Raw genomic sequence first — 27,585 nt, 5'->3', positions numbered from 1 at the left:
GCGCTGCCAATGATCTCTGCCTTAATGCCAGTAAGACTGAGATTCTCCTCATCGGCACACCCGCCCCCTCCTTTCCTGTCTCTCTCTGGCCGGCCTCTCTTGGCCCTCTTCCTGCGCCCACCTGTGAGGCCAAAAACCTTGGGATTATCTTCGACTCCACACTCTCCTTCTCTCCTCACATCTCTGATGTCTCTAAGAAGTCACACTACCAGCTACACCTCCTCAGAGGTATTCTTCCTTACCTCTCCTTCCCCCAGAAGCTCACTGTCTCTAGAGCTCTGGTTCTCTCTACGCTGGACTACTGCAACAGCCTCTTTCTAAATCTACTCTCCGCAACTTATTCAGAACAGGACTGCAAAACCTGTTCTTGGCCTCAAGCCCAGGGATTGTATCTCTCCAGGACTGAAATCCCTGCACTGGCTCCCAGTGGCTTTGAGGATTAAGTTCAAAACCCTCTGCATTGTCCACAAGGCCTTCTGGGGCCTGGGGCCTCAATACCTTCAACTCTCTCTTCCTAAATATTTTACTTCTCAAGCTCTTTGCTCATCCGCCTCCAACTCCCTCAGGGTCAGTCGCTTCTCCAAGCAACAAGTTGGCAGTAGATCTCTCTCTTCGGGTGGGGCCGCCGTCTGGAACAGCCTCCCTGCCTCACTCAAACTTGAGGAGAACCAACTCTGGTTCCGAAAGCACCTCAAAACATTTCTCTTTGCTTCGCTTTTTCTCCTCCTCTCCCCTGCTGAACCCCTGGCTGAAACTGCACTGGTTACCTGGCCACCCACTGATCTCAGGCCCAGGTCCCCTCCACCGCCAGTCGCACTCCTGCACTGCCTTCCTGGCAACCCTGCACTCGGGGACTGTCGCTGTATCCCTTCAGTCCCTCTATCAGCACTTGATACCGATGTCTGCACTTACCTTTGCACTTCCCACGAGCTGGCCATACTTACTATGTTATTAGTCTATTATCCTGTGTACTGCACTCTCCCCTTCCCCTCTCACCCCCATGCACTTGCGCGATCTGAATGACACCTGGCCTAGTAGGATTGCTGTTTGTCTTCCCACTGTTCCCCCTCCCTTGCCTTGAAACACTTGTGCATAGGCGCGTTATAAATGCCATATCATATGATATCATATCCACAATATATGCAATGTTTACAGGATCTGCTCGACCTGTTTCTGTTCCTGTATAGTATAGAGAAAGTTATCTTCTTGGGCGCCTATCTGTAGGGCATTTTTTAACAATCTTTCCTGTCATAATTGTGTTTTCACAAGCACATGAGAACAAATGCAATTCATTAGCCCTAGGGAATGTAGGAAATTAAATCTCTACACAGTAACAATCCCTTTTTCTGGCAGTAGAACAAATATAAAAAGACATCTAGTTGATGGCAGTTCCCTTAAAAACGTATTACATTTATTATGCTATTTACAGACGTTTAAAGAAGTATTCACAGTTTTCATTGCTGTGGAATCTATGTTGGTTTATCCTTAACGTGCAAGAAGGTAGCTCTAGAGGTTGTATCGGACTTTACCATCCAGGTATCTATTTGTGGAGTATACAGAAGAGTCCAGGTGTGCTTGATACCGGTCAACGTTTCCCCGGGGTTCTGTTGTATATTTGTAAGCTTGTGCACCCAAATAATGGACTTGCGGACTGGGCCTGAGACTAGCAAACAGCTTCAATATGTACAATACTATGTAAAAACTTTTACAAAGGCTGATTTCCATCGCATTTCTTCTCCTGTGAGAACTTTCCTTGATTTTGGTAGTAAAAAGCCCTTTCCCATCACACCTCATGAAATCCGTTTCCTTGTGAGCTACATCAGGAACATCTCCCTGTTGGCGTGACTTTACGATGCACAATAGACCACCTGAAGGGAGGCTGGCGGAGCATGGGGAAATCTCCACATTACCACCTATAGGCGTCGCATCACCAAATCGCTGGCTTCTCCTCGCCTACAGAGTTCCCAAGTCCCCCTTCATGGTTTCCCCAGAGGTGATTGTCACAGATAGTGGTAGGTAGGCCTTTCTTATGATGAGTGTGAAGTTACAGCATCTAATTTGAGGGTCTGCAACCTGTGGCTCTCCTGATGTTTTGCACTATAACTCCCCTGATTCATCACTGTTGACTATACTGGCTAGGGCTGATGGGAGTTCGAGTCCAAAACATCTGGAGAGCTAAAGATTGCAGACCACTGAACTGGACAGAATAATCTCATTACTAGCACAAAAGATATCTCCTCAGACTAAAAAGAGCAATCACAGGTTGAAGATCATAAAGAACTACAAGTCGACAATGAGTTTAAGGACTCCATAGCCAACCAAGAAAACTCAAATTCAGTCTACCATCGTATCTGGAGCTCCGCCATGGCATAATCGATGCATTCAAGCACAGTGGCTACAGTATACACTGGCTGGTTCACCTTGGGATCATGCTTTTGAACATTGTGCTTCTTTGCAGAGTAGCCCTGTTTTCCACAACCAAACCAACAGCACCTATATAGCACCTCTATGGTGAACTAAAATAGGCAGCCTGTTCCAGCCCCAGGTAACATACAGCTCCGTCCACTTGTTCATGAAGACCGACTGAAACCACAGAGCTGGTCCTGCTGTAAACTCATTTGTATTTGCTGCTTCAAATCTGCTGAACCTCTCATATCTGACATCATCAATGATCAATGCTTCATACAGTTGGTGGACGCCCAGCCACATCGGTATATACTTTATGGGGCTCGGCCACAGGAGAACATGCTTGCAGCAGCTCCTCAGCAGCATTCTATTTCGGATCTCACCAGTTATCTGCTGCAATAGTCAGCTGCCATACTATAGCAGTTTTTTTTGTTGGAGTTAATATATATAAGAAGTACATACTTCTTGTAGACCAATAATAAATTGGAGCATATTCATTTTGGACATAGTCACAGCATGTTTGAAAGCGTTCGAATAGCTCAGTGAGCTGAGGTCCTACACTGCGACTTTCAGGTCGAGGAATTTTGATCAAAATAATAACATTGAGTTAGGGAAAACTCCTGTTTATTCTGTGCGAAGGAGATATAGAGTTTGCAGTGTGTGCTACATAAAGAGTTAGTATTATTATATTAAATGCTATGAACCTCTGACAGCTGTGTACATGTGCTTTAGCAGATCCGAATTAGGGTACACTTGTTATGGCTCTCTGAATATATTTGTTTGGGCAAAGTGTATATTTGTGAGTACTGACCCATTGGAGTTGGGTGGCACAAGAAACATCAGTTGGACATTTGCTGCAGCAATATTCAGTTGCTGAATCTTAGCCACAGCATTGTACACTTGTACAAGCTGGAAAATGGCAGTATGTTTGAGATGTGACACTCCAGTTTTCTCTTGAAGATCCAACATTACAGTATACACTCGTCCGAACAGAGCAATTGCAACTGTGGAGCTGGACTACACCTCTATTCCCTTGTTAGAGATGAGGCATATACACTTGTGGAATGTGAGCCACACAGGTACGCCCTTGGTGCTCAGTCATGGTCATCTACTCAACTTGTAACTGAGCCAAAGTAGTACACACCTACTGGGCATAGTCTGCTACAGTCTTTACTTGCAGTACCTTATCCACAGCATTGTACACTTGTAAGAACTGTGACACAAGTGTATACAGTGTAAGGGTGCAGAAGGAAGGCTCGGACACAAGTGGCATATTTGTGGCTATAAACATTTATTAACGGAAAAGCGGGTAGGAAAAATCCCTCCCTATTCCTAAATGCTATGAGGGGTTTCCAGGCCTCAAAGGAAACTAAGGAATATGCCAGGATGTCAAAACAAAAAGTATGTTACCGTTATGTCCCAAAACCCCACTTCTGTCCCTAACACTAATAACCTAAATCAACTGTGTAGGGATGGTCTCTATCAAAGTAAAGTGTTCATGATGACTCTTGCCGACAGAAAAGTTCCCAATGTCTCGGTGGTCCAAAAGAAATGTTCTGCCAGGTAAAGAATCCAGGTTTTAGTAGTTTGTTCCTTGCCCCTGGATTCCTTCTGGGTCTACTTTCCTTTTCTTTGGGTCCTAAAGACCCTGTATCCTCTCAGGTAAATAGCACTCTGTTTTATATCTTCATAAGGGTGCAAGTCCAAGACTCGTAATTCTTTACAATACTGGCTTGTTTTGTATTTCCCTACCAATGAAGGGTTTTTCAACTAAACAATCTCTTGTCTCCAGGGTCCTCAACCCTCTTATTCTCAAACTCTTTTGGGTGCGAGTCCCAGACTCGCAATGGATGAACATAATGTCTTGGTTCACTCTCCTGCCAAGCATATGTCCTCTCATGAGCTATCTTTGTATCTCTCAGGGTCCTCAACCATCTTATTCTTCAGCTTTCATATGGGTGCGGGTCCCAGATTCGCAATGTGCTGTTGCAAATGCTGGGTTTACTCGCCTGCCAAGCGTATGCTCCCTTCTGCACTCTGTCGGTTTCTCTCGGGGTACCAGACCCTCTCACTCTCTTGTTCCTGTTGCTGCCAGACACCTCCCAAACATTCAGCACCTTCTGCTCAATCTGTGTACCTGTCTCTCTGGTGTGTGCCTTCCATGGAGTGATGCTTCCTTCAGGCACTCAGTGTTCGTTTGCTTGCTTCGGTCCCCACCAACCAGTTTCCCTCAGTTTTTCATTGGCGGCCACTCTGCCAGTCCCTTCTTCCTTCACTGGACAAGGCTTTGCTTCCTGGCGGTTTCCCAGGCTTCGGGACATCCAGAGGGTTGTTTGGGGCAATGCGCAAAGGAGCTCCTCCTCTTCTGCCTGCTTTCTCATTCCCGCTCAGCACTGTACACAGCGTCTCCTGCTTCAGTTCCCAGTATGCCGGGTCGGTGTCTGCCCAGCTTCCTCACTCGAGGACTGCACTCTACATTTTGTTTGACCTCTACCCTTTTGTATTTCTCTGGGCCAATCGAATACGGTGAAAGAGTACTGTGTTCATTCCAGTTCTCTGGAGTAATCATCATACTCTTGATTCTCTTCCTCATCACAGTATTCATGGTAGAGCTACATGGGAAGCATTACTTCTTTCCAGGGTTGTTAGCTCCATCATATTACGTGGTTATTCTTAGAATAACAAAATATTAACACTGCTTGGGGAAGGTGAGGGAGAACTTGATTTGGGGAAGGAGTTGGGGGGGGGGGGGGTCTAGGGCAGTGGGATAACGTGCTCTCTGGGAATGGTGGTTCCTAGTCCCATGAGGGACTTCCTCTCCCATCTGATCCTCCCCTGATGCACCACACCCAGGGGGACTATTGTACTATGTAAGCACTGCACTGGCCACATGGGAAAGATCTCCGCCTACGGGCGAAGGGACGACATGCTCAGATTTGTCATAGCAGTTGTTTAAGATGTGGCACCTTAGTATACACTTGTTGGAGCAGAGCAGAGTCATGGCTGTATACCAGAGGTCTGCAATTTGTGGCTTTCTAAATGTTTTGGACTACAACCCTCATGATTCCCCACCGTTCAATTTGCTAAATAGGGCTGACGAGGGAGTTCAAAACTTCTGACGAGCCAAAGATTGCAGACCCCTACTGTATGCACTTGTTTGACCTGAGATGAGGCATGCACTGTACCCTTGCTGAAACTGCGCTGTGCCAGGATGCACTTGGCATCGATTCACAGCATTTTGCTGTAGTTGGATTTAAGCCAAAGCAGTTTATTCCTGTTAGAGCTGATCCATGAGCTGATTAGGGGTGAATGTTTATATAGTCATGTAAGAGCTGTACACATTGTAAATTTGGCTAGGCCTTCTGTTTGAGTGCATTGACGGCCTCTATACATATTGGAACCTAGACATACTGTGTACACAGGTTGGTCATTTTGTTTGGAAACTGAAGCAAAGGACAATAAATATTGAAAATAAACATGCATCATTCAGGATGCTTTTTCTCGGTGCATAGCCAATCTAGGGTAGGCTTTAGCAGGGACACGATTTATTTTTTTACGTACTTTTTATTTACCTTTTTAATGATTAATGCATAACGTTTCTTCAGATCATAAATAAGTCAGCGAAGCTATATTATTTGTGGCCACTAGCGACTGCGGTTAAATGATTAAACTAAAACAATACTGTTCTACTGCAACAGTTGGCAAAGTTCAGGAAACCGAATGCTGTTTTAGTTAAGGGGAATCAACTTTCTTTCACAACTGAAGGCCTTTTAGCTCTCTACAACAGTCGTAATACCTCTACAACCAATCTTACCCATACCTGTGCGATCTCGTGGAGTTCATACATGGCAAAGGATTCAGACAGACAGATATGACGTAATGTGATGTTTGCGGTTTCATTCTACAAGAGTTAACTTACAATTCCAAGCACTACCTTGTCCCTATGTGTACCAGGCCAGGGTTAAACCATGTTTTCTTTCGAGCATTAATTGCATCAGGGTGTCCCACGTCATTCTCTGCCCTCATTAGTAGTTACCAGCTCTACAGATTAGCTGCCTACCTGACACTTTTACTCCCTAAAAACAGATTAGTACAGCCAACCCAAAAAGAGTAAAAATACTCTGAAGCAAAATCTTTAACAATGGACACGTAGAACATTCTCCCTGTATTCACCAACACAGCTCTGCAGCTGTATTTGTGCCAGCGGCACCAGCAGGCGAGTGCCATATGAAGTGGCTCTTATACCAAGTTATGTTATTAGGCTTAAACAGTGCACTGTTTCCATTTCCATGGCCTACAGACACTTTGGCGCATATGAAAGAGACTGGGGGAGATGGTTAGTGCTTTGCTATTGTGTTGATACGTGCAGATCAGAAGTATCCTGAGCTCTACGTCTAGATCTGTTTCTAGATGTCATGCGTCTAGTGCACAGAGGCATTTCTGTCCGGAGGGTAGCCTTGTGTGCCCAAGGTGCTAGGATCCATTGGCTGGGAATGTGCTATGTAAGTTAATTGTAGAGGTGTAACATTTTGATTGATGTCTTTTGGGAAGGCTATCCTAACCCTTCAAAGTGAATGAAACTCATAGGGGGCCCATTACACATTTTTCTATAAACAAATACATATTATTCAATTGCCATCTGTGAATGGCTTAGATGGGTTGTGTATATAGTGTGTTTGAGCAAAGTGGTTGAGAGAGTTAGTGCAAGAAGGTTAATGAAGAACTCCGTATCTTGGAGCATCAATTTGGTGTGGCTTTGGCAACCAACATCTTATTTATTGCGACCTTCGAGTGAGATACCTACGAAGATATTTCTTTGGGTGCACTTAAGTGCCTGTTGTATCCATCTCAGTGGGCGCCGGACAAAGGGAGCATGCAGCACTGGTTAGCAAGTAGACTGTGGTTGAGCACAGTTTGTGAATAAAGATCTCAGTAAGTATTCTATAGAGGGCAGAGTCCTTAAAGGGTCCCTAGGAATAACTCATCATAAGAGTGTAGTATCTATGAGCCAGTCATGCAAATTACATTGAGCATCCAATAGCAATTGCACAGAGAATCATTGGGTCAAATCACAGTGGGACACCAGGGAACAAAACCTCAGTGGGGAGAATTGCAGTGGGGCACACAGGGGCAAAAACAAAATGAGGCACATGGGGGTAAATCCCAGCCTACAGAATCAGTGGGGCACCTGGGTGCAGAATAGTATGAATTCCCAGGTGCACCACTTTAGTTTTGCCTCTGTGTGCCAGAGAGTGTTATATTGATCAAGTTAATAAGGGGTGCAAACAAGCGGACGGCTGCCATTTCCCTTTCTTACTTTACCTTTGTCAGTAAGCCAGTCTATTCCTCGCCCCCCTCTATTCTCCTCCTCCCCTTCCTCTCCTGCTCACTACGAGCCTCCATTTCTCCTTCTTCCCCCCTCCACCTCCCTGCCTGTCCCCGTTCCCCCATCCTCATTGTCGTAGACATATTGTGTACTGTATACAGTGATGATCTGGGAATTGGCAGAGTATGGGAGGCAGTCTAGAGGCTTCACTCATTACCATAAGCAGAGTACTGAGTGTTAGGGCAGGCAGAAAATTTAGGTTCAGGGACTGGGCTGCCTGAGATAGGTAAACCCTAAGCCCTCATTTCACTGTCCTGTGTATTGTTTGACAGGCTGATTGCTAGCCCAAACCTAATTCTTAACTTGCTCAGGCCCTGCGCTCAATGGGCCCTACTGTGACGTTTGCCCTCGGGAATGCACAGTGTTTGTCAGGCGATCGAGACAGGGGCCAGAATCCCTGCTTGCTTCTCTCAGACTTCTAAACCAGTGTCCCCAAACGGCCTCTATCACATCTCCCACAGCGCACTCAGCCACAGACCAAAAAGGATCCCCTCCTCCCCACCCTCTGCACCTGGTTATGAGGTAGCTCTATAACTTCCACTTCAGAGTGAAGCTAAAACCCTGGAGGGAGTTCTGTAGTGTGAACTCCTCGGAGTGGCTCACAAAGCAGGGAGCGCCAATCTCTTCGCCTAAAGGGGAATGCAGAGGCTGCAGCACGGTGATGAGAAGCATACTGGCAGTGTAAGAATGTAGGTTGTGGGGAGGAGAGGGAATGCGGTGTTAGGATGGCCGTGCTATAACATTTCAGTCTTGCATGTGCAGTATCTGTGGTCCCTTATTACGGATGTTCAGCAGATACCATGGGAAATCTCCTTGCACGACCTAAAGACTGGACAATGACCAAAGGCACTATGACACAGGGTTTCATCATAAACGAGAGCAAGATTTGTTGGCCCAGCAGCAAAGAATTCTAAGGCTGCCCGCATCAGGTGTAAAATTATAGTTGAGGCCGTGGCAGGTCGGTCTTCAGTGTGTGCCCCAGTCAGGATGCATTGTCCCTCAGCATAGTGACACCCAGCTCTCAAAAGAAACCGGTACTTTAAGTAAAAAATACACCCATTTGCATGAATTGTGAGTTGCAAATAAGTATGGATTTAAATAAAATATCTGTTTTAGACTAAGACTATTTACTTATCTATAAAATACCCCTCCGGAATTGTAAATTACTTTAATATACATAAGAATTATTTTACTGCCAACTTCAATAAATATGGAATAAAATGCTCCCAATTTAATATTTTATCCGGACCCTTCTTTGGCACGAAACAGTAACTGTTCATTCACTGTCTTACTTATACGGAGTGCATACCACTATATTTCGCAGTAGAAGTTGAGGGCTCCAACCACACTTAAGCATGGGAGCTCCTGTATTCCTCCCCTGCCTCCATGGCCAAAGGGTTCATGACGCAGCCGACTTCGTAATGGAATCATTTCCTCGTCATCTAGGATCGCCCTGTAACTCCGCTGCAACAGAAACAATTCTTATTCTTTTAGTATTGTATTTCTTGTTTTACCAAATTTGATACCATCCTTTTTTCCTTCTCCCATACCTATTAGGCCTGGTGTGAGGGCATGGGTGCTGCTGCGCTGCTGCAAAAAGAGTCTCTCTCAGTCTGCAGGGTGTCTCTCTCTCTCTCCTCCCTACCCCCCGACCTTCACCTCTCTTTCCTTTCGGGGTACTTCCTAATACTCCCTCTCCTCTAGTAAAAGTGGGGGTGGGCCCATTGCTAGAAGGGTGCCCCCACTGTGATTCATGCTCTGCTATCGCTCAATACAGGGACAAGAGCATCAACTTGGCAGGGAGAACCCATACCACGGCCACGTTGTGAAGCTCACTCGCAAATACCAAATAATTCAAACCAGACAGATCTGCAGGTTTCATTCTGCAATGGTTAACATACAGGTGATCCCAGCACTGCCTGGTCTGCTTGGGGATCAGTTCAGGGTTAAACGATATTTGGTGTTGCACGTTATTGCGGGGCAATGATTACTTTCTGGGTCATTCTGAGGCATTCATTACTGCCTGGTGACCTCGTTGTTCCCGACCCTTACTTTTAGGTGACTCCAAAGTTACTATCTGGTGAAGGATGAACCTACAGTCTTCAGACAATAATTCAGATAATATATATTCTTTGAGGCCTATCAATGTAACACGGTTAAAGCAGCAGTATTCAACTGCAACAGTTGTCAAACAGCAGGAAACTGGATAGCTGATTCTCTGATGGGTGAAAAACATTTGTTCACTGTAAAGCACTTTACTACTGCACAACTCCCGTGATCGTTAAACTGCTGAAGAAAGCCCTGTGTTGGGGGGGGAAACTTTATGGTGCTCCAGACACATTTTGCGCCACTTCTGATGCATGTCATTCCTAGCAAAGGAAGGAACCCTATTTTTGCCAACTGTAATGTTTAGACAGGAATGCTTGATGGCGCCTTTAATAAAAGAGGCCAGCCAGCGGCCCGCGTTTTGCCCAGACCCTTTATGCAGTAGAAGAATACAGATGTAACATGTTTGTACCCGAGATGTGGAAGGAATCTCGTAACCTGATCTAAGCCCAACAGTGTAGTTAGCGGAGTGTTTCCAGCTGTTCTTGCTCTCTTTATTCACGAACCTTCTCTTTCTCTCCCCCTCTTCTGTTTGTCCCCGTCTCATCTTCTCAGCCCCCCTAAGGAAAGCAAAGTTTGTGGAGAGCCCAAGGATTCCCGAGTCCGAGCTGGGCTCGCCAACACTGACTTCTGCACAGAAGCTGGAAGATGAAGAGGATGATGCATACTGCCCAGGTAAGCATGCATGCTAGCTATAGCTACTGTGGGGGGCGCTCTCTTCAATGAGGGCCCTCGACCCTCGCCCAGTCTGCCTTTGAAGCAGCATGCTTTGTTTGCATGGGGAGGCAGTTGCTTTTTTTGGCCCACAGCAAGTATCCTTGTCTGAATGGCTAGGAGGCTGGGACAGGTTTATTATTTATTTGGGAGGGGGTGAGGGTGGGTGTCACAACACGAATGCCAGTTGTGTCATCACATGTCATGCTGTTTCATACCGCCCTAAAATCTGGAATGAGAAGTTTATTTCATGCACTGATTTTACAATAAAATAAGCGGATGTATTACTAAATTTAACAGATTTGTGGAGGTAGGCTTTATATGCGTCCCTACCAAGCAGGGGGTTATTGGAGCATCTCTACCGGCCTGAGTCACGGGGGAGTCTCAACCAGATTTTTTTTAGCTCACTATCCCTTTCCCAGAACAGAAACATCCACAACATATCAGTCTTTGTCCTGCCCAAGGGCAGTCCAGCGCCGAAATGCTAGGCAATTCTCTTCCGAATGAGAGTACAAACAGAAACCCCAGACATGGTGCTGTGTATGCGTCCCTGACGTATTCTGTAGTCTCTTTATCCATATAAAGAAAAGGCAGAAAGTCTTGGATTTATTTTAGGCTTAAATGTTCCCTGACCCTTGGTTACTGCAGTTCAAGCTAAGAGATATCCTTCATTTGGAAGGGGACGGGTACAATCCACAATACACTGTTCTGTTGTATACTTGCTCCGTTCAGGAATGGAACTCAGTCTCCAATGGGTTAAACATGAGCAGACAGATTGTTGGATATGAAGTGGGGGATTCGTTCTCATGTTATCTTACAAATCTAAGAGCACCTGTTCTAAGTAGGATTTTCGCGCTAGACGAGTATTATTACCACGTAAACATTTTTTTTTGCACAGAAACTGTTAATCCATTTATATCTATGTATCTGCAGTTCTTATTCTACTGCTTCAAACACACCTACTCGGCTGGTGGAGGTAGCACACCAGGGATTCACTAGACTTTTGATTGTGTTCATGTACTTGGGTTTATATAGTGCAACCAGTGAAGTGCTCTAAAACAATGCGATACAATCAAAGGGTACAGTAAGGAAGCTTTAGAACAAGCAGCAACAGGCTCTATAGTGATGTAGGTGACTACAGCCCAAGTTAGAGCCCCACCCCTTCAGCTTGGTACCACTAGCCAGGGCAAAAGTTCACCTGGCAGACAACAGAGCCCAATGGTAAGGCTCTAATGCTATTAGAGCTTGAGCGGGAGGAAAGGGAAGTCTTACCTTGGGGTTCCTGTAACATAGCTAGTTAATATTTCCTTAACCAGTGTGTGTACACGTCATATGAGCCGGGAGGATAGTTTAGGGGCAACGTGTTTGTCTTGAAAGCAAGACAGCACAGAGCCACACAAGTTTTAATCCCGGTCCGTGCTTAGAGACTTGTCTCCGGTATTAAGCACGTTAGAAAAGATTAATTTAATTAATAAAAACTGGACACTTGGAATGCAGACTTATCCACGTGGTTAGAGCATCGATTTCAAACTTGCTCAGTGGCTAGAGAGCTGCAAATAGCGAGACAAAAACAAGAGATGTTCTTTAGCATTAGCGTCCACACCAGAGGCTCATTGTGTTTTCGGTGGACACCGCCCAACCCCCCCCACCCCCCCCGCACTGTTTCCAAGTTTTTTCTTTTTTTTAAAAGCTATTCGCCAACCTCAGCCCCACTCACTTGTTTGCAGCGGCTTCGCTTTTCCAGCCGCCATTGAGACAGAAGAGGGGCTACAGCTTTGGTAACCCGGGGTACTAATAGCGTTATCACCCCGTTGCAAGGGCTGGAGCGGGGGAAGAGGAGGGTAACATCTCGGTGCCCTTGTTATAGGCCCTGGCCTCGCTCTGGCACCTTACTCGGGCTGTTACCCCCTGTTTCAGCTCTTGGAACGGGTTGATAACTCTATAATAGAGCCCTATGGTACCTATGTTAAGGGCTGTAACACTGTTAGAGCCTATGGTGGAGGGGCTACCTGTGACACAGCTTGCCATTGTGTTCTTTTACCAGTGCGTACTCATCACAAAGGTGAGCTTAGAATGCAACCTTTCCAAGCGTTTGAGCCTCCTGTCCAAGATTGCTGATTTGCCAGAGAGTTGGAAGCTGCAAGACACACACAGAAAAAGCATATAATTCATTCACCTACTGTGGTTAAAGCCTGGATTCCCCACTTTCTGATGGTCTAAAGAGAATAGAACATCCTGTAATTAACGCCCAGTACATCCCAGCCCTGAAGTTCATGTTAAATACCCAAAGCAGCAAGGGCATTTAACAAGGTTTATGAGACAATAATGCTTACTACAGCCCAAGGGTGGGGTCTATAAAGTTGTTATAACCCATGTCACTCTTGAAAGTATATAGTTGATATGTTATTGGTCTTATGACAATTTACTTGTGACCGCCCATGTGTATTAAGGACATATGTCCATCTAGGTGGACGCAACAAATAGGCTGTGGGTATGTGCTACAAATTATTCTAACATTGAAAAGTAGCATTCTGAACAATCTGTCGGCTCATTAAACCATTATAAAGGCTATACTGTTTCTTAAAGTCTGCAGATTGTGCAATGAGAGCAATAAGCTAACGTTTCAAGGGTAATAATTGAGTTTTATAAACCTAGCCTGAGGGCCGAATCAGGAGTTACGGACTGTGACAACTGAGTTATGGAAGAAGATGGGAGGAGGAGGGAGAGAGGAAGCCAACAAGTCACAGGAATGTCAGAGGCAGCCTCCCTGGGGATCCATAGATGATCCTCCTAGGAATTGCTATACACAACAATGTAGTCTAGGTAAGCCCCCGGGAGAGTCCCACAGGGTACCAAGATGTGGTCCATATGACTTTGGAACATAGCAGGATTCCCATGGACACCAAACGATAGGACTGTTAATTGGTAGAGTCCTTGCCGTGTTGCAAAGGCAGTGTTTTGCGTGGGATCTTTGTCAAGAAGTACCTGCCAGTAACCCTTCGTGAGGTCCAACGTCATAATAAATTTTGCATCTCTGATGTTCTCCACTAGTTATCTCTTTGGGGCATGGGGTAGGCACAGAACTTTGATATTTTATTTAATCTTTGAAAATCGATACAAAAGTGAAAGCTATAATCAGGTTTTGGTACCAGTACAATCATAGATGACTACTCACTGTAAAATCTTTCGATTATGCCTCGGTCCAACATTTTCCACGCTCTTCCCTGACTATCTTCTTTCTGGCAATGGATATGGCTATATGGTTTCAATCTCATCACTCTTATGCGCTGCACCTCGTACCCTTCAAAGATGTTGGGAGAATACATCTGGACATGTGACAAATTGTGGAATTCAGCCACTTCTCCCTAGTGGGAGCCTTTCCTTGTGAGGCTAGGAGGTGAGCCCACTATGCGATACCCTCTATAAGGGTAGAGGCAAGTGGGATCTCACCAGGAGAGACTCTTCCCCCACCCTCCCCTCTTGCAGACTGGTCGATCTATGCCTCTTTCTCACACACACACTATAACTTTAAAATGTGCCCCTTTAAAACTCGGACGAGGAAGATGCAACTAGGAGCAAGGCACACTTCTAGTCAGTTTCACCACTTAAGTACTGAGATAAGGAAGAGGCATTTATTTCTAATTGTCAGTGAGGGTCAGGCAAACTCCCTGCATGTGCAGCCTATATAGAGGCCACAGGTGCTTAAAAACAGACACACGCCACACTGCATGGAGAACCTCCCTGGAGAGATGATGGCTGGCATGTGGCGAGGAGCTGACGTGAACTAGAGCAGCAAAGAGGATGCTTTGTGTGCTCAGAGGAGGCAGAAGGCGCTGCAACCTGAGAGAGCCGCAAGAGGACCTAAGACCCAGCCCCAGCACTGGCTGGTATTATGTGTTCTCAGCCAGCTGGAGCTGGGGAACACAGAGAACTCTGCTCACCGTCACTCCCGACGCCTACCTGGGAGGAGAAAGAGTACAAAGACCAGCACGAGGATGCCCGACGGATCAGAGCAGCTCCGGTGAGTACGAGACAGAAGGTACTCGTACTGGGGTGCTCTGGGGCGAATGTAAGACAGTTAATGTTACTGCATAAGCAAGAGATGCGTAACAAGAAGGTTTGGAACCCAAGTGAAACCAAAAGCATAAGTTACCCACTGACTGTAAATAAATAATGAAGCATGGAAAAGAGGACAAGTGTTGGGGAAAATACAATGGCCAATATTGACTACTGAACTAAAGAAAAGATATGGAAATCGAAAAAGGTGCTATGTTGAAGGAAGGGAAAATAGTTGCAAGCATTGAGAAACAAAGTAAAAGTTAGTATGAACAATTTTGAACTGAAAGCAATTGTGAGAAACATGTTGAACTCAGAAGAGCAAGTTGTGGCAAAGCTAAAAGACTGCCATTATAAAAAGGGTGAAATGCAAGTTGTGGCAAAGCTAAAAGACTGCAGAAAGAAACCACAGCAAAAATCCAGTGTTGCCAATGGTGCCAAGTGGAAAACCAGTGTTACTCTAGAAGGATCAAGAGCATCACAAAGTGTCAAGGGGCAATTGGTTGCTTGACCTGTAATGGGTGGACTGTGTGGTCCGACAACTGCGCCCAGACCGATTAGCCCAATCCGGGAAAGAGCCAAGACAGAGCCCAGAGACCAAGGCTGTGTGATATCAGTGCTGAAGTGAAGAGAAAGCATTTATGATGCATATATAAGGGGTGCCAGTGGGAATCGTGCAATACTGGGGCATCTCAAGAGGCTTGAACATTTTTGGAACGGTATTGATCTTGTGGCAAGGAACCTTAAGATATTTTGGAACTGTATTAATCTTGGGGAAAAGAACCCTGAGATACTCTGGAACTGTGATAAACCCAGGGAAGAGATCCCTGAGATCTTTCTAGGCTGTGTTATGCTTGGGGAAGGGGACACCACGCTTTTCTTTGTGGAACTATTTGAACTTGGGGAAGGGGAAGTTGAGCCAAGCCCGAGCTGGAGGAAACTCAGCACTTTTTATTCTGAACACTGTTTCTTTTTGCGCCGGCATCCCCACACATTGTACATCTTTAATTGTGAGGGCAAGCATAGGTTTTGGACACAGACAGACATTTAAGTTGAACCTACTGACACAGACTATCCTTAGTTTCTTTAGATAGGGAAATCCCACCTTAGCATAGGGCAAGTTAGGCCTTCATCCGTCCTGACATTTGAAATAAAAGTCCTTTTCATTAAAAAAGTGAATCTGTTGTCTGTGTCTTACTTCATGATGCCTTCACAGAAGAGTGAAGCCAGCCTGACTGAGCGAGGAGAGATTCCCATCCTGTGAACAGGCCCGGTGACGCAAACTCCAAGGAAAGGAGATAACAGGGACAGCGGTAGACGAGAGGGTTAGCAAAGATAAAGAGTATATGAACCAGGACTCAGGTAGAGGGTACATGTGGGTGGACGGAGTCCCCCACTTTTTTCAGAGGTTATCTTCATATGCTAATTTTTGGTGATGCCACATTCAATTGGTATGTTAATCAGCCCCCCACTTTTTTTTTTTAGGACTTGACTCCTGATATAACCCATACTCGTCCCAGTTAAACAGAAGAGTGGAATCGTGTGGCACAATCGTACACGTTCCAGTAGCACTGAAGAGTTGAATCCTAGTGTTAATCGTTACTGGCACAACCATATTCGTCCCAGTAACACTGATGAGAAGAATATAAGTGAGAATTATTAGAGCTGCCAAGCTCATTCCAGTAATAGAGAAGAGTTGGAAATAAACTGGCCCAGCCAAGAAAGAAAGTGGACATTAAGAGAGGAAAGAGAAATACGTGTAAAGACCCAAGACAGAGAAGGTGCAACAGAAGGGAAAAGCACTGTGAAAGACACATTAGGAAAATTGAAGAAAACGATTTCTGAACTCTATGAACTATTAAGGGTGGTTGCCAAGAACTACCTAAAGATTAAATTTTGAGGTGACTTTACTGAGAAGCAGAAAACTTGAGAAGGGAGTCATTTCCATGTGCTTTAGTTAACTTTTTAAATAGTGCTAGGGGCAGGGTAGACTAGATTTGGACAGGGGACAGTTCTTCCTTTTTGGACTCAACTACGATTGCAAGACTCGAGGTAGTTTTTGTTAGGTAAGGAAAACCCATAGCTTAGGGACAGATAGTAGTTTATTTTAAAGGGTAATAAAAACCTTTTTGAAATGGAAAATACTCGTCTCTGTCCTTCTGACCTGGCACAGATATCTCACCAGCATTTTCACCTATTCTTGCAGGTTGGAAGATCTGCTGGTTGTTGTTTTTTCTCGCCAGGCTTTCACCTTATTGCTGTGTATTGCTGGGATGGTTTTGTTCTATCAGCCTATTGTACTTGGTATGGGATGCTGGACACAAACGCATGACAAGATCTGGCCCATCTGGCCAGTAATGTATTCTGTCTGGTGTGGTTAGCACCATAACTTTGCCTCCTACTTTGAAAGGTACATTGCTTGGCGTCTCTATTACAAGTTTTCTTGTGGCTGGTCGGAGGTGTTTGAAAATTATTTTCTCCAGGCTTTGTACCTTTTCCATATGCTTTGGGGTATTTTGTACCATCGGTGATTGCTGGTCTGTTGACTTTCGGTCCCTTCCCACTTTTCTTTAATGATGTTAAGGACATCTTGTGGGTTTCAGCCTTACACCAGTTCAAAAAAATAGAATCCTGTGGATGATCGTGGCATCTTCCTCATTGCAAAAAAACCCCAGGGATTAAATCATGCCAGTTCAGTCCATGTTCAGTGACCAGCCTTCTCTTCATGAGCTTCAGTGTTTGGGTAAATCTCTCAACCAGCCCATCGATCTGAGGAGGATACACCGATGTTTTAAGGATCTTGATCTTCATTTGTTCTTAATTTCATCCAGCTGCTTAGACATGAAACTGCTACCTTGGTCAGTAAGTATTTCCATAGGGAAGCTGATTCATGTGACAAATGGGAATGAGCACCTTGAGTATAGCTTTGGTGTTGCTCATCAAGGTAAACGCCTCAGGATATCGGGTAGAATAATCTAGGATGTATTTTTCCACTGCTCTTGAGGGATCCATGGCCCTTTGGTAAATCAGAATCAGGAGATGGACAACGTGGCATTTTGAGTCAAATGATGTTTAATTATAACACCCAAATCCTATTGTGTCCCTATGTTTCTTAGCCCTAGTTCTAAAGAAAAGAAAGGAGTCTAAAGGCGTGCTCGTCAGGATGTACTACAAAGTAAATAAAGTCCACCATCCAGAAAACCTATTCTAACCAGATTACTGTCCCTACCACTGTGAACACAAAAAACCTTACTTTAACAAAAGTATAATAGGGGCCTCAGCCCAAAAGTTAAGAATGCTGGTTGGTTTCTGCCCCCAGCTTGAAGTTTCTTTATTAAAACCAAAGGGCTGCATGCCCCATAGCACAGTTCAAAACAGAAGAATAAATGTCTCAAATACTTTATCTCAGTCTGTGGTTTTCTTCTATCATTGGGAACCACACCAGGTGGTATTCTTTTTTTTTTTTAATAACATATTTTATTTATTTTATAAACGTAAACATATACATACAAGTTAATAACAAGTCATCGCTCGGGCATACAGGCAATCACTAAGCACAGCTCTTCATGCACATTGCAAGTTTCAGAGTTTTAGGTCCTTCATGAAATGGGTTACTAGGCGTCCAAATTATACATTGTGCAGATGAGTCTTCGCAGGACTCCAAACGTTTATCAAGTCTATTCATGGGTTCGCAGATCCCTACGTGTCTTCCCATTTTTTCCACCAGGTGGTATTCTTGATCGTCCCACCAAGAAACTTCATGGTACTCTCTCCAGTGAATTGTCTCCTTGCTTTTAGCCCTGCCCGAGTGTTCCGGTCTCACACCCGTCCTAGGAATTTGGGGTCTCAACCTACCTTGGGGCCTGGTCTCTCAACCCCAGCTTGGGATTTCAGGTCTCTCTCTCTTATAGCATGCATCGGGGTTGTGTTTCTCTTGCCTCAGCTTGGGATCTCGAGCCTCTCTTCCCCTTTTGTAGGTTTGGGAGTTTCCAGTCTCTCACCCCTCCCTGGGGTCTGGCTGGGCCTTTCCACCCTCCTTCCGGTTCCCTGCGGTGACAGCATACCTTCTGCTCCATGCAGTGCTCCTCTGGGCTTGGTTTCTAGTAGTCCTGTGCAGCTTTTCTCCTCGGCCTGTTTCACGGCTTTCTGCGAGGGATGGAGCTGGCGCCCGCTTCCCAATCCCTTCCGGTGGGTTTTTGGTTTCTCTTTATACAGTTTGCTCACCACTTAAGTGTTCTCCACTGCTTGTGAGTCAGTCTCTCTCTGGTCTGGCCTCTCCTTGCCATGCCTCCCAGGAGGAGGTCTCTCTGCCTCTACAGCTTTGTCTTCCATGCAGTCTATGCACTTGTCTCTCTTCTATGTTATGGACGGTGCCTGAAAAGGGTCAGAAACCATACTAGCAGTTGGTGTAGGAAGTGACAAGTCATTACACAGTATAACATCCATAAAACCAACAACTCGTATCAGTTTCTTGAGACAAGGGAGGATAACTCGTATCCCTATTAAGGGATTGCCTGTCGTCTAACTGGGGCTGGGTTTCACCCCTAGTGAGATCCCACTTGCCCTGTCCCCTAGTGGGTGTTACGCTCAGCGGGCACACCTCCCTAGTCCCAAAGGTGGTGTCTCCCCCTTGGGCAGTGGGGACGAATTTCCTGGATTCATCACATGCCCCATGATATCCATGCCTATTTGGTAGAATAAAATCTCGATGATGGGCAGTGTTTGTAGGGGGCCTGGGAACTTCATCTGGCAAAGGTTTTTGGCGGAACGCTCAGAAGTGCCTGATCTGAAAATATTTATCAATTTCTATTGGGCTGGTGTGTGTCTGTTCCTCTCCAGGCCCAGATGTCCAGCGGTCAGATTAGAATGAGCGAACCCCGTCACCTCCTTTCAGATTTTCTTCTGGGCCAAGAGCTGGTTGTAGTTGCTACCTTTTCCCCTTCGATGTATATCCACACTGTACAGGAGCCTTTTCCTGTTGATTAAATGGGGGTCTTTTGGGTTCAGCTCTCAGCTACGGACACCAAGTTCTTACAAGCTTGTCCCAGAAGAGGATCCATTCTCTGTCTTTCTGCAAACTACAGTGGTGGAAGCCTGAGCCTCCTAGAGGTGGGAGTCTTCCCTCTGGGCTTCAATTACTTTTTCTAACTCCAGCCCTCTCAGTATTGTCAAGATCTTCTACTTCTTCAATGTATAGAATTAGTATCCTTTCACAAACAAGATGGACTATAGGCAAACCGGCTTTTATGATGCAAGCAATGTTTCCTAGGTTAAAGAGGACTACTTCCTTTTGGTTGTCCCCATCAATGACTCATGCCCTCACATCCAGGAAATGGTTTTGGGCCAATCGTGATTTAGGAGTGATCTGCCCATTTGCCCCTTGTAGTAATTCCATTTGCACCCAAATCTTGACTAGGTCCTTGCCCCAGGGCAGGGTGGAACTACCACCTCATCGTCTCCATATAGATCACATTCTGTTGCTCTTAGTATTGCTTTAGTGTGAACTAGGCAGTCTTAGTCAGCCGAATTATCCTTAGCATCTCTTTTGGCTTCAGATAACCTCTGTTTTGGGGTTTGACCGATCCCACGATGACACCACCTGTCACATATAGCCTCAAGAACACACCTACTTTAACAGGTGGTACATGCGTTTATTAGGATGTTTGTAAAGAGTCTCACTAAGGGCCATCCCTCACTCTCATGTCTCTCTTGGACCTGGCCCTCCTTGGCACAGGTACCCCTAAATTTGAAGGTGCTCACTATAGATCGGTAACCCCTTCAATGATATAGCTGGCTAATGGTGAGGGTGTGAAAGGAAATGTCCTCATCTCCTTTGGTTTCAATCTAGGGGAAGCCTACTCTGTCCCACAATAACAACATTAACATGATGTTAAAAAAAAGAGACTTTCAATTGCTATCTGGGGTTTAACTAATTCTTGGGACATATATCTAAATTTCACAGGGGTTGTTGTACTAACGTTTGGTTTATCATTTAAGGGCCCAGGACTGGTAGGAACCTCAAGTTCTGCTCTGCTCCCATTCTGACCCCTGCTTCCAAAATGACTCTCATGCAATCGGGTTCTGTCTTGGCTAAGACTTCTGCATTGGACTCCATCTGAAAAGGCCTTCTTAAGGTGATACATCAGCTGCATTTAGGCTGAAGCACTTCACGGGCGTGACTTTAAGTTCCCATTACTGGCATAGATAGGGTGTGGGTCACAACCTACCTATGCCAGTAATGGGCACTGTCGATGACATGCATGAAGCCACTGACATGCAACCTCTCTATGCTAGCAGTCTCTGCAAATGATTTACACTGATCAACCATACAAATTGAATGCTTGGTCACTGCAAATCCCTTGCAAAAATTATACAAACACACGTATGCCCAGATACACATGCAGACACACTCTGATCCAAACATACACATGCATACATGCACACACAGATACAGAATCACTCAATTAGTCATTCATGCGTGCACAAACGCACACGTAAGCATGCATACACAGATTTACCATAGGTCTTTTTCTTCTTCAGGGGAGAAGGGGCACAGGCTAGGCAGCACAGCACACTGGACAAATACAGGTGTGCGCATAGGCACACTCTGGAAGGACTTGAATTCCCGAGGTCTCCGGCATGGCGCGTGCATTGCAACAACAACATGATTGCCACAGCAACTCGGTGGGTGTCATGCTGCATCATACACGTTCGCAAGTCCTGACTGAGCGCCAGCTTTTGGGAGAGTGCATCGTACGCCGTGGGCAGGGGGGGAGCCAGGCAGGGCAACCAACCTCCCTGCCCCCTCTGGCTCTGCCCCTGCTCATATTCTCATCTCCACCCTTTTCTGTTGTATCCTTTTTCTCCCCCTCCTCTTTGTTAAATTCGGCAGTCTTCCATTTCTTGTGATCCCTTTCTTTGGTTTGTCTTTTCCCACCTGACGTCTCTCCTGTTTACTCCCTCTCAGTGTTCTCTCCTGCCGTCTCATCTTCTCGTCTTTCCCGTTCCTTCCTGCTATCTCTCCTGTTTGCGCCAGCGTCGCTTCAGAGCTCTTCTGCCCCCTCCTACTCTTCCTTTCACTTATTCACCCGCTCTCCTTCCACCTCCCTGATTTCCTCCCTCTTTCCTGCACCCTCTATCACTCATACCTCTCCAGTTCACTCTCTTCACCCTCTTCCACTCCCGTTTACACTCTCTCGCCACTCTGCTGTTCACGCCCTGTCCCTTCCGCTCTCTTCCCCTCAGAACTTTCCAGCAACACACTCCCTCTGCAAGTTTCTGACGAAGAGAAGTGTGGGGAAAGGATTGACTAGGATGGATGGGGTACTCGGTAGCAGAGTGTGCTAGCGACATGCAACGAATGTGTCAGCAGAGACACACACAGCCCATACAAATGTGTGCAGAGGTGTAAAGAAAAAAAGCAGAATGAGGATATGTAGGAGTCAGTGTTTGCATGCTTTTGTTTATATGTCACAACAGCATTCGGCTCAAATCAACAGGTGAACACACATGCACAAGTGATACATCCAGCAAATTACATTAAATATGATGTGTAGTTTGACAAACATGATTTCTCCACACTCTTACTGGAAGACAAATTGCATTGCAAGCAACATCTTAATTGAATTAATAAGAAATACAATCTGATCAGCATGAAATCAAAATTAAAAACGTACATGTAATGGAAATCGAGAACAACTGAGGACAGTCTTTAACAAATAAATATTGTGAGTCCTGGAATCAATTCCATATTACGCACTCGGGGGTAAAAATGTCAAGTTCAAGATGCTAGCCAGCCATTATACGTAATTTGCCACCTCAATTCTAAAAATACAAAGACACCATATCTTACTCGCAAAGAGTCAATTATATCTGGACAATGGCTAGTGGCGAGTGCAAGTTTTGAGCCCTGACACATTTTCTTTTTACTGTCCCATTCACTGTCAAAGATCTATATACTGTAACTCTGGCGTTGGCAACCGCACTCGGAATTACAAGATCATTGTCACCCAGGGAGTGGTGTCAGAAAGGACATGTTTTGCTGAAGCTTTGTGACGAATATGACACAGCAATAGCAATGTAGCCAGGGCCTAGCGGTAGACACAAATATGGCCAATTGGGAGACACATATAGGACAATTCTGGGCATACATGTACGTCTTTTAATCGTTTAGAACAATGAAGGATTTATGAACAATGAACCGATGTATGAATAATGTATTTTGAGTGAAATGTATAAGGTTTGAAGTAAAACATTTTGTATAATAAAAACATAAAGAAACAATGAAAGAATTTAAATTAAGTAGATCATCGCTTTTATGCACCGAATTATTTCTGTGGGGCTTGCTTCAGAGATCTGCATGCAATCTACCAGCAGGATCAGTTCAGCCTTTCATCCTTCTGAGCTTAGCTTGACAAATTGAAAACCATTAAATTGGGTATAATTAGCACCTATTATAACAGCCCTAAGAAGTGAGATCAATTGTCATAAAGCGTAATATTTTAAATGTTTGATAATCATGGCAATTTTTGTAAACCAGTGATTTTTGTAACCCAGGGCATGCGTATAGCCGACTGAGCTATCCCAACTTCTAAATGTGTAGCTTCTGTCCTGTTGGTGTTCCCGCGAGAGCCTCCGGCATTGAAACAATGCTTTGATTTAGTGCCCACTACTGAAAAGCATGGGGCTTGCCGAGCACCTCCGCGGGAAATGGGTCCTTTCTGATCTTAAAATATGTACCCTCCAAATGCCGGAGAGGAGATGTGGGGTGCAGATGGCAAATACTGCTGTGGTTATACAGCTAGGAAGATGGTGCAGGTGGCACTGCTGGAGAATGGCTGTGGAGAGGATAAAGGTGTCTTTGCTGGGGGTGTCACTATCGAAGACTCCAGTTAAGGTAGCACAGCCCGGTTGCTGGTGGGAAGGCGCTGCTGGTGTGGGGTGCAGGTCACTTTCTGGGGTACAGTGAGGTAGGGTACTGGTAGGCACTCCTGTGTGGGGTTTATACCTGTATTTTCCTATTTATATTTTAAGTGTTGTAACTCGCAAGGGTGCCCCTTCAAAGGGAATGGAAAAAAGAAAACCGCACAAGTGCAATACAAAGATGTGGTGAAAGATATACAAGGAATAGGAAACGCAGGATGAGATCACACGCTCCAGAAGTTGGAGAACTCGACTGATAGATGGGTTACATGGTGTGATTAATGCTTTCGCTAAAAGACCATTGATTACAGATATTCTGGTGCTTGGAGGCTTTTCATATTCCAACAAAGACAAAACAAGTGGAGATAGGAACTTTATTGGATAATATTTTGCAGGGGCCAAGGCAGAACAATTTAAGGTTATCAGATCATTACTAAACATGGATTTGGGACTGAATTGCTAGCCATATGGTATAAGTGCAGTAGAGTTAAGTATAAAAGTAATTGGGTAAAGGGAAGGTTATTAGGTTAATGAACGCTGGCATATCAGAGTTGATTTTCTGTTTATGGAGACAGATTTTCATATTGTTGAACCACTAAGGGTATTTTCTGTTTTTCGAGTTGTGGTCAGGGTGTTCTAAAATGATGGACCTAATGCCATGGAGCTCCCTCTGTGTTTGTCTTTTGAAAATGGACGTTGTTAGGTTGTTAACCTGAGGTGCTGTTCGGGGTCTTGTGGCTACATATTTGTTACATGATATGCATGATATATGGGCACTGCCAAGAAGTGGGTGTAAGTTGCTGAACACTGCTGAGGAGAGGATTCTGGCAGGCACTGCTAAGGGTGCAAGGAGGGCCCTGTTGCAGCGTGTGTGCATGTGGCAGTAGCACTGTTGGGAAAGGCGTTCTGGTGTGCAATACCCTCGGACGGACACCAAGCACTGAACAGCATACTTCTCCGCTCACCCACTTTTAGCGGGTATCCCCTCCCTTGAGCTCAGCTAAGAATCACAGTAGGTTCATCCACCTAAATCAAAAACATATTATTTTTTCCGACCTGGTGATACTGTGGAGAACTATCAGGAGCTCCTGTGTTAAGTTATTAACAGTGTGTCAAGTTATTAACAGTTAATTGTTCGTCTTAGCAGACTGACCCCCACCAGAAGCCCCTGGCAGATACAGCCCCCCATGATCAGCTGCCGCCCGCAAGCCTCTGCCCTCTTATTTACTCAGAATCCATATGTGGTTTTACAGGTTCCAATTGCCAACCAAGCCACCACAAACTTGTGACATGTCAGCCGTGTTTCCTTTTAATTTGTTCCACTACTTATTCATAAAGGGAGTTTATTCATAAAGGTGGGAGAAGAAAGCATTTTGATGTGTTTCAGTGGGGTAAATGTTCAAATCGTTATAGAAATATATATGTTTACTCTAGTGCTATCCCGTGGTAATTTGATTTCAGAAACTTATCTTAAAACAAATACGGTATACCAATGGCCACTGTAAGTTGGCGTAAAGTAATGAATACTTAGCAAGTAAAGAAATTAAGTGGAAACTGGTAACACATTTGCAGCTTGCTTGCCTGACTCAGTGGAAACTCGTGAAAGGTGTTGTGTCTGAATCCGCGCCTGCGCACTGTGAGGGTACGTCCGGTACCAATGCCATCCACTGCATAATGCACAGGCACCACCACTGCTGCTCGCGCAGATGCAGTGTACTGAAGAGTAAGTTCCGGCCTCCTCCTATACTTTTATTTGAAAAAGAAACCATTAGAATGGTTTATTTCTAAAATAAATGCATAGCCACAGTAATACTTACACCCAAAAAAAAGTAGAGGTGAGCTGGTTCTACTCACTTTGGCCATTGACTGTATTCAAATGTCATTTTTGGGGCAATCGCTTTTGTAAGCTCTGGAAAGGAGGGAACCATGCCCGAAGGTGTGTAGAGTACCTTCGTTTCCAGGGTAGCAGTAATCCTATCTGAAGCATATAGGCCCTAATTACTTGACCGCATGACATCACATGGTTCTGCGATCAGTATTGAACATTCAGCTTCATGCAGCCTCCTGTCCCTTTTCTAGCCTGACAACATGTGTCCTGGCAAATCAGTAGATTACTTCAAATACCAACTCCTCATTACTAGGGCAGTTCCCTTCGTTCCCGGCCTTGGTCAAGCTATGCAAGCAAGGGCTGTGCTGACTTCAGGCATCAGGCTGATCCCCCTGCCACGCCGAATGAATACAGAACACGCACGAAAGGCCTCGGCCGACATGTGGTAAATAAACTAAAAGCGAAAGTCTCTGATGTCCTATCCCAGCGTCTGTGTGCCTCTGCAAGTGTGTACATTGTCACTGAGTCAATGCATTTGCTTAGTCTATGTAATGTCCAAGATCTGTGGGGGTTGATGGCAGTCAGTGGAGGCTTCTACCCACCCATTACAGTACTGGTATCACAAACCGGAAGTTTGACTTGAGAAATAGTGGTACCAGGCTTGGCCTGGCCTACACTTCAGTGTCTGGTCCAAGAAGACAGCGTGGGGTGATTCTTTGGGGGAATTTTGAAGCGGGAAGCCTGCAACAAGACTCTCCCCGGAGAGCCCTATGGAGTCCCACCCACTACTCACAGAGGAGTGTGTACATCTGGTGAGACTCAATTCCTTTCCTAAAATTGTACCTCCAACCGGCTTAATACATGCCCTCGTCCTACACTTGTTCTGGATTTTGGTGTGCCTTCTCTTGCTCTGCTCTCCATACCTCCCTCCAGCCACTCTCATTGGTGGCTTCCACTGCCACATGACCCTGTCATCTGTCAAACCAAATCAGCCCACGGTAGCTGGTGAAGGGCAAAGGGTGATGCCTGATTGATATGGTGCCCAACCCCTGCATCTGTCAATGTGATTGACGGATTTCTCTCTGCAGGAGCGTGAAAGCCTTGGCTTTATTTAAATTAAAATGTTGTAGATAATTCTGTTTCTGAAGGTGAGGTCTGCTTCTCAAACCCCCTTTCATAAATGTTCCATGCCAAAATTGTAGTAGAAACAGGTGCGTTTGCTGAGGCAGCCCACATTCATTCTCAGCCCCAGTTCTATAGTGGCACATGGCAGATTCAAAGGTCACAAGTGCATTCCTCACTTCTGCCAGAACACACAGTTCCTGCAGGCAGAGCTGGCTTTTCAATCTTCTGCATCTCTGATCTAAATCGTAATAGTTTGTGTGCCTTAGTCTGTCTGTGCCATCTAACTCTATAAATATAAGCCTGCCTGGGCTGGCATGATGAATGCTCTGGGCACAATTATACAGCTACAGCAATTTGATGTTTCACTAGTGTCATCTGTGTGAGCAGGGCTAAGCAATGACAGGACTGATATATATTGGTTTCTGGGCTCACCGTCTCATCAGCTGCTACGTGGAACAATAACCAGGATGCTGTCTCTTTACTTCCCCTGCAGGGAATGATAACACCTTTCTCCAAGCCGTCTCCTGTGTACAGGTACTTCAGAGACAGCACTAACATAACAAAGCCCCTTTCACACCCGGGTGCTGATCACTGTAGTCCTTTTGAAGTCGGGACACTTAGGAACAGGGCAGAGTTAGAATAGCCAGAGAGGAGAAGATAGGTGGGCTGAGAAAAGGGCCCCACCATCTTGGTTTTTGTAACCTAGCCTCGTCGGAGGGGAGAAATTGCCAGTCCTAACCATGAGGGGACCTGGAGCCCCAATTATTTTTCAACGCTGATGCCAGCATGTTAGTTTGCAGACTCTTATCTCTAGCCTTGCCTCCAGGTTCAAATGCTTGGAAGTGTTTTCTATCAGTTGCAGCTACTGCCAAACCGAAGGGCGAGAGCGGGGAAGACAAAACCAGAACATCAGCTTGTCTGACATACTAACGGAATGAGACAGTCAATACCAAAATAACACTGTGGAGAGATGATCACAAAAACCTGGAGAGAGAGGGAGAGACTACACAGGCTGCAGCTGCGCATCTCTGTAATGCGGAAT

The 27,585-nt window shown here is 45.3% G+C and overlaps 1 protein-coding gene across 6 annotated transcripts in view; it reads left to right on the top strand.

Annotated features, from left to right (window-relative positions):
- Positions 1-27,585, top strand: part of TANC2 (tetratricopeptide repeat, ankyrin repeat and coiled-coil containing 2) — a 3,436,361-nt gene that overhangs the window by 2,092,074 nt on the left and 1,316,702 nt on the right. For all 6 annotated transcript variants that reach the window (XM_069634135.1, XM_069634134.1, XM_069634133.1 and 3 more), the window contains one exon: positions 10,454-10,573. In XM_069634135.1, coding sequence (XP_069490236.1) covers positions 10,454-10,573 — 120 coding nt within the window. The remainder of the gene's footprint in view (positions 1-10,453; positions 10,574-27,585) is intronic.

Source organism: Ambystoma mexicanum, chromosome 13 (genome assembly GCF_040938575.1).
Source record: "Ambystoma mexicanum isolate Mex_15411 chromosome 13, UKY_AmexF1_1, whole genome shotgun sequence".
In the NCBI taxonomy this organism is placed as follows: domain Eukaryota; kingdom Metazoa; phylum Chordata; class Amphibia; order Caudata; family Ambystomatidae; genus Ambystoma; species Ambystoma mexicanum.
Note: the sequence above shows the minus strand (reverse complement) of the source record. Positions and strands in the feature narration are given on the sequence as shown.